Source organism: Macadamia integrifolia, unplaced genomic scaffold (genome assembly GCF_013358625.1).
Source record: "Macadamia integrifolia cultivar HAES 741 unplaced genomic scaffold, SCU_Mint_v3 scaffold_198A, whole genome shotgun sequence".
Taxonomy (NCBI): Eukaryota; Viridiplantae; Streptophyta; class Magnoliopsida; order Proteales; family Proteaceae; genus Macadamia; species Macadamia integrifolia.
Window position 1 is genome coordinate 59,710 of NW_024870639.1, and position 12,098 is coordinate 71,807.

The 12,098-nt window shown below is 35.2% G+C and overlaps 1 protein-coding gene across 1 annotated transcript; it reads right to left on the minus strand.

Annotated features, from left to right (window-relative positions):
• Positions 1-10,295: 10,295 nt before the first annotated feature.
• Positions 10,296-11,829, minus strand: LOC122071218. Its single transcript, XM_042635532.1, has one exon. It carries the CDS (start codon positions 11,608-11,610, stop codon positions 10,546-10,548), a length of 1,065 nt encoding a protein of 354 aa, XP_042491466.1. The 5' UTR covers positions 11,611-11,829; the 3' UTR covers positions 10,296-10,545.
• Positions 11,830-12,098: the final 269 nt, after the last annotated feature.

Here is a 12,098-nt window from a genome sequence, read left to right on the forward strand (position 1 = left end):
AAAAAAAAAAAAAAAAACTTTCACCTAATAAAAGAAAACCAAATATATTTATAAAGACATTCTATTTTCATTTTTTATTTTTTAGGTAAAATCTTTTATGTTTCATTCATTTCCCATCAACTATAAGACATTAATAATAATAATAAGTCCTTACAGGGTTGCTCAAATGGCCCTACAAAATAAATTAAATTGTCCAAATACGTGGGAATGATCAGCTCAAACTCCATAGCACATGTGAAAAATGCAAGTACAATTAATTGGCTTTCATGACGTCATGTTGCAAACGTCATGTCTTCCATAATGCGTGAATATCTAAATCTAATGTCACACGAAAGTCACTTTTCTACCCTCTTGGGTGGAGCCTGTAATTAATCCATCTATTAGTAGGTCACATTATTATGAGCAGTATACACTCCATGATGATAAATGTTACGACATACAATGGAGCCCGTAATTAATCCGTCTATTAGTAGGTCACATTTTATTATGAGCAGTATACACTTCATGGTGATAAATGTTACAACACACAATGAAGCCCGTAATTAATCCGTCTATTAGTAGGTCACATTATTATGAGCAGTATACACTCCATGGTGATAAATGTTACAACACACAATGGAGCCCGTAATTAATCCGTCTATTAGTAGGTCACATTATTATGAGCAGTATACACTCCATGGTGATAAATGTTACAACACACAATGGAGCCCGTAATTAATCCATCTATTAGTTGGTCACATTTTATTATGAGCAATATACACTCCATGGTGATAAATGTTACAACACACAATGAGGAAGTGAAGGATGTAATGTTTCCGGTATGTGTGAATTATGCATTAGTTATTATGTGGGATCAGAGTAATGACTAAGTAAATTATAGAGTAAGTCTATTAGTGATTGGACATTACTATAAGAGAGGTATTGTCACTTTTGTTTCAGGATTGAGCCCTATCCTCTATTTATATAAAGATGATCATGCCTCATTATTTTTTATCACTCACAATTACGTAGACTAGTGAACAGACAAGTAAAAATGAGATCATTACATTTGAGGAATTTATTGACAAACAATATGGGTCCGAGTTCTATTAGAATCTCTTAATATTCTCTTGATTGATTCGTCATATTGATCCTCAGATTAAATCTTTCAAAGGAATCAAAATTAAGTGATGCAATTCAATTCAAACCACCCATCCACCAACGCCAACCACACAGACACAAACGCACACATACATGGGTATTACTGTGTCTTAATGCCTCACGGTCCTCATCTCACTTGGTCCAACGAAGTAATTTGCTGGGATTTTCTGGCAACTTTCCTAAGTACCCACCACTCTTTCACCTTTGTCCTTAACGAGACTAATTTAATGAGAGGGTACTCACCCATGATTCTGTGACAGTCAATAGGCTTAAATAGGTTATGTTTAAAAATCTGTATTCTTTATGTTAAATGGGAGGCTGGTTGCATCTCTGCTTGTAGAGTAGGCATCAAGTTTGTGGTCTAGGGATCAATTCCTGTCACATGTATTTCCTTTAATCTAAGGGTGTTAACACTTCGGTTTCGATGTATATGATACGGTTCTATTCGGTTCACATTTATTTGGCTGAAACTAGAACCGCCACATTTACTAAATGGTTGCACTTTCCGAAACAACAACCGTTTAGTAAATGATTTTGGCTTCACGGTTTTTAAATGGTATCAGTTTCACGGTTTTGATAGCGGTTTATTCCATACGGTAAGCAATTGATTTGCTAGTTTATTTGCGTACTTCATAAAATTTGCTTTTGTTGATAAATTCATCAATCATGTATCAAATTAAATGAGACATTGAACAAGCAAGGATTTAACTATATAACTACATAATAGGAGTAAATTATTAAATAGACTATTGCACAACCTCTATGGTCCTTAATTCCTCCCTAAATTAAACCATTATGTTTTGTTAAAACAATCAAATATTTAACCGTTATACGGGTTAATTGGATCATTTTTTATCGTTAAATGGTTCGATTTTCAAGTGTCAATTCGGTTTAAGACCAAAAGGTTAAACGATTAAAACCGACACAACCCATTTAAATAATCGATAGTAAACTTGAGACCAGAACTAAACAATTTACTAAACGGTTTTACGATTTTTGTGTAATGGCTCGGTTCGATTTTGGTAAGTGGTTTTGGTTTCAAATTCACATTTTTACTTTAATCCCCTCTCCCCCTCTAGTGCGTGTGAGTAAAGTCCCCAAGTCCCCTTGGGCAGTTCACAAGTTGTGGATAAAAAAAAAAAAAAAAGCATTAACTTTCTCAAGCCCTTAAAAACATTAAGAATAAGGCAAGGAAGAACAAAAAAAGTTACAAATTTTCAGCTGTATGATTACAATAAAATGAACCCTTTTGCTTTATTTATTTTAATGTCCCAATTTTTCTATTAACTGCCAAAATAAATAATGAAACTAGACAGAATAGTGAAATAGATGGGGCAATCTATTCCAGACCAACCCGAAGCACCCGACCCGGTAAACCCGGCAAATGGTCCTCTCTTCTGCCTGTGGAATTTCATATTTTGTTATGTCCATTGATTTTGGTCCAAAATTTTGTGGAGCGTCAGAATTCATTTTCTTTAATTGGTAAGTGGTTCTTTTATATTTAGGTAAATCAAAATTTATTGAAAAGATGAAATTTTACAACTGGTAATAAATATGACGTTCAGAGTCATTCTCTACAAGGTTGCAACGATCAGCTGGGAATTCTAACAAATATACAATAATTTTATCCAATACCAATTCCATAGAGGCCATAAACGGAAAATGATCTTGTTGGTACACCATTGTAGTAAATCTGGCCTACAAAACATGTACTAAGGGAGTGATCGATCCGACGTCGATTTATTCACCAATTTTGTTAAGGAACTGACCGATTAAGCTGACTGGTAATCAAATTGACCAAAAAATGACGACCTTGTATTAAGGAGTTGATCGATCAGAATAACCATTAGATTGATCGAGCAAACTAATCGAATATGGTCAGATTGACTAATTAAGCTGATCGAGCATGCTGACCGTACTACTGACCGATCAGGCTGACGCATGATATAAACCAAAGGTGCAGTTTTTATTAGTTTGAAAAGAATGACACTTGTACAATTTCAAGTGATTCGGACAGTTATAACTATTCAAATTGAGGAACTCAAGCTATAAAACGGGCTTCAACAAAAGAAGAAGGAGATTTCCAACATATCAAACATCAACACAATGCATTATTTATCATTTTCTTTTAAAGTAAATTGGTTCTAGCCTTTATCTCTACATTTTCTTAGATTAGTCTTTTCTTTATATTTTTCTTAACAGATTAGTTTTGTTTCTTACCCAAGATCATAACGGCCCATGCTTCATCATGACTGTCTCAAAAACCATGACGGCCCATATTTTGTCATGGTTTTCTCAGTTTACATTGGCAGTCCCTTGTTTTGCCATGATTGATGTAATGGATTGTATTGTTATTGGATTAATTTTAATGGATGAAATTCTTCTTTTATCTATTTCCATGAATTTGCTTATCAATTTTATGTCCTTGGAGCAATCGACGCATGGAAAGACCTCACTTTCTCCCTGGTTGGAAATTAATAAATATTCCATGACTGTTCTCTCAAGTCTATGATTTTGACACACCCACGCATCGCACTATTATGTCGTGCATTTACTGTCAACCATTTTTGGCACGTCCAGTGGGACTCCAGAAAGCTAACTCATGTTGATTCGAGGAAGAAGAAATGCCCACTAGGAACAATGCAGGTTCTCAACCAGGGGCAATAATCGTGCAAATATGTGGTGAAATGTGGATGAGGGTGTTGTGGAGAAATTGTCATAGGTAAACCAGCCCTTCAATCAGGCAATGAAAGTGTTGAATTAGGGGCAAATCCTGCAATCTGTGAAAGATTACCTTTTACTACAAATTTGATTTCAGACAAGATTTCAAGCATGTTGTTGGAATTGCAGAGATCACTAGATCATCTCTTCATCATTGTTACTGCCTGTAAAATAATGGATGGTTACGGTTGCCGTTATAAAAGATCAATGATTGAAAAGCGTTTGGCTTTTAGAAGTTGCCTTCTAATCCTCTAATGGCTCTCACCTTTCTCGTTTTCATACGTAATCCACTTTACTCATGTCATCTCAAGGGAATGTGACAGTGGTAATCACGCAGCTCATATGGGTAGTTGATTTGGATACGACTTGCAATAAGTTTGGATTTTGGTTGCTATTGTTATAAGAGTAATTTACAATGCCACCCCCTAGAGAATGCCAATATTAGAGGAACACTCCATCTCTTTCACCAAATTAGACTCGGACCCCCTACCGTCAATCACTGTTAAGGAATATACCTTATATTCTGATGTCAGTTACTATATTTTATTTTAAATACTAAAATACCCTTATTAAATGTGAAGTACCTAAAATGCCCATGTAATAATTCCCTCCCCCCTCTCTCTTCCCTCGCAAACCCTTAACTCCATCTTCTTCACCGGGAAACCCCTCCACTCTCTTTGATTCCCGAATTCTCCCTTTCTCCTATTTATTGCTTTGAATAAAGGTCTCTGGTGGTGGCGGCTCGCAATTGCTATCTCAACATGTATGCCGTGAAGAAGTCCAATAAAGTTGATCCCAATGAGACTAGGTTATCGTGGTGGATGACTTGTGTGCTCTCCTTCGCGCCCCCGAAGCATCCTTGCGCTATCGGTCGCCTTGGAAACGTGTTCAATAAGGAGACACTTGTGGAGGCGTTGTTAGGGAAGAAGTAGCCAAAGGGATTGGGCATATTAAGGGTTTGAGGGATATGATCCCAATTGAACTCTCTGAGATTCCTGGGGTGAAAGATGATGATTATCAGCATCAAGACGAAGTTTCAGTGCCCGAGACAACTTCATCTTTATGAGGTCCAGAAAAGATGGAGTCTTCCTGAGTGTTAATCCAAGAGGACTGGATTCTTCCAAAACATTTTTTACCTCAACCTGCAAAAATGGAGGAATTAAAGAGGAATAGAACAAATAAGGGCATTAAAAAGAAAATGAAACTCCTTCTTCTCTTCTTTTTTTGAAGAACGATCAAATTCCCCCATTTAATATGGATAGAGATTCAAGCCCAGAAGTACAAAACCAACAAAGAATCATTAGATATCTTGATATCTTCCATCTCTTCGTACCTGTTGATAGTAACCCATTAGTTTAATATGCTTAAAATTAGCTTCGAAGCCTTCAAATCCCTCAGCAATCTCCTCATTGCCATTGACAGAACCAAAAAGAGAAATTTGAAGACCATCCAAATTGTTGAGCTCACCACGGCTACCTTTTTCATCTACCAAAAAGTGATTCTTCTGAGACGCAGGTCCCTGAACCATGGTTTTCTTTTCTAATTCTCAAGCTCCTCTATCTTTTATATATCTTTGTTAATCAACAAAGAAACGGGTTATTTCTGGATCAGCTTCAGATGACAATACAAAGGGGATTAGATAAAATTAAAAAACAGGGGACGCAGAAACAGAAACAGAGCAACAGAGGAGTCGAAGTTAGCAAAGAAGGCAGGAGAAGGGCGAAGAGAAGAAATGGGTTTGTTGACGTTTCAAACCGTTAAGAGAGAAGGAGAAGAAGCAGAAGAATTGGGAAAATTCATTTCTTTTTCCCTTCCCAGTTCTTGTAGTTCTTAGGTTCATGTTTCTTCCATTGGTTGATTCCTTTCTTGTTTTTGTTGGATTCATTGTCTTTTACTCTTAAGGGCAAAAACGTCATTTTATAGTATTCTTTAACCGTGACTGATGGTAGGGGTCCGAGTCTAATTTGGTAAAAGAGAGGGGATGTTCCTCTAATATTGGCATTCTCCGGGGGTGGGAACTACGTGTCCGTGAGATGGAGAGAATTGCTTGAATATGAAAATCTCACTCACCTTTTATTGCTATGCTTGTACGACTGTTTCCCACTTTCCTTTCTTTTCTCCTTTCATACGACTATACAAGCAAACTAATAAAACAAGAAGTTCTAGATAAATGGACTATTTCCCAGTCTACTACATCATTCTTTATTAAACTGATCACAACAAAAAAATCAATCCGTGAGGCTTCCTTTAGTTGCAATGAAAATTTAATGAGAAAGAAAGTGAAATTTTCATATTTTAAAAAGAAATGTTTATAGTCATTAATCCATAGGATTATATAAATTACTTGATTTTTTTAACCATATTTAGTAATGATATATTTTACATATTATAATAAAGGATTTTGAATACAAAGTAAAGTGAAATCTTATCACCAAATATGGAATGATTTGAAGTTAATATTAAAATCACATCAATAATAATTACATATATTTCTTTTTAAAGTATAAAAATTTCACTTCTTTTCTCTTTAATTCCCCTTACAACCAAACATAATCTAAATAATGGTCAACGGCATAAGAACAAAATTACTGATAAGAATTACTCGTAATTCAAACCAAACAAGTTTCTTTATCGGTCTAGCTTGGCTTCATGTCTTTCATCGAAAGAATCCACCCCCCTTTCTCCCTTTGGTCCCATTATCTCATCTTCTTCCGCCTCTCAACCCAGTGCATAACAACAAGATAAAGGCCTAACATGAAACGTGTTAAAAAGCTTTCCAATACAATGATTAGTTATTAAATGGAAGAAGCAGAGTGGCATGGACACGGTCAATTCAAGCACTGTTTTGCTCTGTTCATGATTGTACCAGCTCGGTTATTTGAATTAGCAATATCTAAAAGGGAATTAGTAATGACACCACCATTACCTATTCTCTAAATTCCGGGAATTAGTAATGACACCACCATTACCTATTCTCTAAATTCCCACGTCAAACTTCTACCAAAAAAAAAAATTCCAACTTCGACCAAAAAGAGTAGGAAAGAGATGAGAGAGTGGGCGAAAGGTTTATGGTTATTAGTTTTTAGTGAAATCAAATTTGCTTCCACAACCACATCCCATAGAGACAAGGACGCATGGGAAGGGAGTTTATTAAGTGATATAATGATGCAGGCTTGACCAACACATAAAGAAGTTTAGCCCAAGGCCTAGCAATTTTCTTAGTCCATGATTAATATTTTTTAATCTTTACTATGTAATTTAAAGTTTAATCTCAGCCATAGAAACTCAAATGTAATTGACGGTGGAGATATCGTAGGAGCTTTTAGGGTTGGAACTTTTCACATCCTTAGTGAATTTCTACCTCAACTCCTTTGACTCCTTAACTTGTAAGCTCAATTTTGGTGTTTGAATTAGCATTGGAAAACTACAAAGAAAGCTCACTTGAAAGTCACTCATCTTGAAACAAAAATTAAGACTTTGAAACTTGCATCAAAACCTTGGACAATGCAAACTTTTGTAGCAATCCAAGATAGTGAGATTTTTCTACCATCTTTTTTTCCTTCTCTTATGTAGTCTCAACCTTAGGATCTTAGGGGTAGAAGTTGAGATTTTAGAATTTTATTTGCCTATAAAAAGCCACCAAAGAAAGCATGTAAAGGAAGAATGATAAATTTTTTTAATTGAATTTGATTAATCAAATTGTGGTTCTCCAATTGAGAGATTCCTTTGAAACCTTAAAGAAGTTTCATTCAATTTTTGAAGAGTTGGAATTTTCTACTTCACTTGCATCCTAGAAGAGTTGCAAGACCCCCATTGGTGCTGCAATCATCCTAGAAGAGTTGCATTTCAGCCCAATCTATCTATTTCTTTTTTTTTTTTTTTTTCATTTCTAAATTCGGACCTGTGTAAATTTACTACCTTTATGGTTATTTTAAGACTTCTTCCACATAGAATCTCAATAATTCCTATCTCACAAAAGTTGTAGCCTCAGCTCTTGAATTTAATTTTAAATTTGAATCACCCCAAACAGATACTGGAGCAGAGAGTTATCTTCAAATTACTGGCCCAAAGTTATGTACTCTCCCAGTCCTTGTATTCGGGCAATCCCATGAGGGAGATTGCATCATTTGGTATCAAAGATTTGGAGGACAGAACCATACCTTCAATTCAAACAAGGGGTAGAGATGTTAATTTTCAACATCAACAACATATTGCTAAATTAGCTATTGAGGTTGAGATGTTGCAATTTCAACATCAAGTGGTTGACTTGATTATTGAGATTGAACGATTGAAGAAAACTTCGAGTCGTTCGAACATCCGATTAAGAAGATATCTAAAGATTGATTTTCATTTTTCAAAGAATCAAAGATCTGTTCATATGAGGAGCATCAATGCCAAATCAGAATTTCATTCGGAAGCCAAAATGACATCTGGCCATTTTGTGAAGTGCCACCATATTTAGAGGATTGTCTTCCTTACATCCCCATGACATGTGTTGATCTATATGCACCACTAGTGTTCGATGAATATTCAATAGAAGAACTTCATGAATGTGGTGTTTTCAACTTGCTTGAATCAACTTTTGACCTTGAAAATAAGGTAAGTCACGATATTATCCGTGACATTCCTCAAGACACACTTGAAGGGAACTCTATTCTCCAGCTCCTATCTTCATCACTTGAATTTATGACGTATGTTCCCAAACCACCATCTCCAGATAAATTCATCTTTGGGAAGATGAGCAATAAATTTTTCAAATTTTTTGTGTATAGAACAAAGACTACCCACATCATAGGTCGAACACCTATAAAGCATATATTGATCATTTCTTGATAATGTTTTCACCATCTTTTGGTCTCACGTTTGCTGGAGCTATTAGCAACTCAATAGCGAGCATCAACATTGTTGAAGGGCACAACTCAACAACAACAACTAAAGGGATGCTATGGAGTGTTAACATTTCTTGTAAAAAAAATATTTTTATTGCGTCGCATCCTAATTTTGCAAGTGATCACATGCTTGATGAAATTCCTATGCTCCCATTTGATTCAGGCGGAGTTCACGTACTTTTTGGATGGAATAAGAATTCGTCCTCAAATTCTTTTGAAGAATGGGATAATGATGCAGGCCTGGCCAACATATGAAAATGTTCAGCCTAAGGCCTAGCATTTAGGTTTGATCCATAATGCAAATAAAAACTTAATTAATATTTCTTAGTTTTATTATGCAATGTAAATATTTAATCTCATCCATAAAAACTTAAGTGGAATCAACGATTGAGATATTGTAGGAGCTCTTACGGTTTAAAGTCTTCACATCCTTAGTGGATTTCCACCTCAATTCTTTTGACTCCACAATTTGAGCTACCATTGGAAAGCTACAAAGAAAGCCCACTTGGAAGTCACTTATCTTAAAACAAGAATCACGACTTTGAAACTTGCATCAATACCTTAGACAATACATATTTTTGTAACAACCCAAGATAGTGGGATTTTTCTATCATCTTTCTTTTCTTCTCTTGTGTAATTTCAATCTTATGATCTTAGGGGTAGAAGTTGAGATTTTAGAATTTTATTTGCCTATAAAATGCCACCAAAGATGGCATGTAAAAATATAATGAGAAGAGTTTTTAATTGAATTTGATTAATCAAATTGTAGTTCTCCAATTGAGAGATTCCTTTGAAACCTTGAAGAAGTTTCATTCCATCCTTGAAGAGTTGGAATTTTCTACTTCACTTGTATCCTAAAAGAGTTGCAAGACCCTATTGTTGCTGCAATCATCCTAGAAGAGTTGCATTTCAGCCCAATCTATCCATTTTCATTTTTTTTTTTTTCATTTCTAAATTCGGATATGTGTAAGTTCAATACATTTATGGTTATTATAAGACTTCTTCCACGCAGAATCTTTAAATTTCTATCTCACAAAAGTTGTAGCTTTACTTCTAATATTTAATTCTCAATTTGAATAATCCCAAACTGATATCGGAGTAGAAAGATATACCTAAATTACTGACCGAAGGTCATTCTGTCTGAAGTTGATTTTTTCTACAAAGTCAAGTACTCCCCGATCCTTGTAATTGGGCAATCCCGTGAGAGAGATTGCATCATATAGCAAGAAGAAAGTAGAACCATAGCATGAATTTATTTATATGAGACAACATTATTATTATTATTATTATTTATTTTTAGGAGAAGGAAAATATATTAAAGAAAAAAAAAATACAAAACCAACTCATAAGCTATCCAAAGGCCAATGCCCAAACAAATGAAGAACCAAGGGGAGGGGACAAAACAACCATCAAGAAGATACAAGAAAACTAGTGGTGGGGGCAAATTACATGCCAAGAAAAGAATGGAACACTAAAAAATGGAGAGGGGAGAAACAAAAGAAAAGAAGTTTCATCAAAACTAAGGGAAGGAAGAGACAAGTGGAAGATCCCAAGCCAAAGCAAAGTGTCTATTTCTAAAAGAATTTAAACACCCGACACATAGCCATAAAGGATTTTATTCCTCATCTCGAAGGTGAGACGGTATTATTACATCGTAGTTACTCTTAAAACTAGAAAAGAAAAAAAAATCATAAAACATATAGTATTTATGCCTGTACTAATAATTAAACATACAAATGATCGAATATTCACCATGAGGATCATAGATACCTACATACGTACACAACTAACTACATCATGTGACTTGTAAAATGGAACAAACGGTCTGTACCACCGTCAAGATGAGGAGAAGTGATGCAGCACCGATTGAAATGGATGCCCATCGAGAATTAAAATATTTCTGCCTCAAAATTGCCTTGGATTGGAGCCATGGGTTCTTGTAATGTTTCTCCAATTTGAGGTGAACAGTGTGGAAGCTATCCGTCCCTAGAGTGACCTCTTTGAGTAGACCGTTAAATAAGGCAGCCACGTCTGTTGGTTCACCAAGCAAGTTGCCAATAATTCCCTTTTTCTCAAGCAACTCGACATCAGTGGGAGAGTTGATGAGGCCATCCAAGAAGAAAGCATAATCTGTGATGTAATTTTCATAGTCAATTCTAGACTGTTCAAAGGCTATGAGGTTTCGAAGTAGAGACTCCGTTCTATCCTCAATTGTAATGGTTGGAATTTTCAACACTCCTTTTTCGACTGTTATGTCAAGTCCATTAGAATTTCCCTTGAATCGTTTAAAGAAGGGAAGTTGATTTTCTAGTAGAATCAGATCGTACTTTATAGCATGGAGCATCCACTTTGCATTCATTATTGGATCATCGGGCTCATCTGGAGCATCTAGATCATCGGGATCTCCATTGTGAATAGTCTTGAGGATGAGTTCAAGTATGAAGCAACCATCAATCACCATCATTTTCACAAACTCTTCTTTAGAATGTTGGAAAATTTCCGAGTAACATTGCCGAGTTGATTCTTCCAATATTTTCATAGCTTCAACATAATCGTTCAATGTTGCCCGAGATTTGCTACGAAATAGAAAATCATTAAGATACCGCAACTTATGTGTTTCCATGGGCTTCAAGTGTTTCTTGTCGTGGTGAAAAGGGCCAATGGAGACCAAGCGAGGAACGTAAGCTTCTGATTTTCTTTTGAACTGTGGCTTGGGAACCCGGTACATGCTACAATTGGAAGGCAACCCACGGACCTTTTTACAATCTTTCTCGATTGATTCCATCACCGTTACATTAATTACAACATCTTTTCCCTTGTTCTTGACTTCCCTTTCGCCGCAAGTAATTACATCCGCCATTGTCTTCACCTCTGATATATCTCTCTCTTTTCAACAACAACAGTAGAGTGGGTTCAAAATTTTGATTGTTTATTTAATTAATTTAAACGAATCGAACCATTAAAGCCAATGGTAAACTGTTTTAGTAAACTGATTAATATATACATAGTAAGTCAAGTCACCCATGGTCAGAATGAACAATTAGGGTTAATAATAAACAAATCCTCCTAAAAAAATAAAATACGTTTAAATTTTTAAATAAAAAATTTAAAATATATAAATAATTATAACCTTTAATTATTAAAAAAGAAAAAAGCATATATAAAAATAAACAATTCATTTCAATACAAAATAAAAATAAAAATAATTCATTTGAATAAAAATATTTGAACTGTTTAAAATTGAAATTCAACCATTTAAAACCCTTACACAAGGAGGTGATCATTCCGTTACTCATACAAAAACAGAGAGTCCAATTCCTCTACATGTGCTACATGTACATCAACAGT

What these genes read in the sequence shown, in the direction of transcription:
- LOC122071218 (XM_042635532.1), bottom strand. Translation starts at nt 11,610, where the DNA reads ATGGCGGATGTAATTACTTGCGGCGAAAGGGAAGTCAAGAACAAGGGA.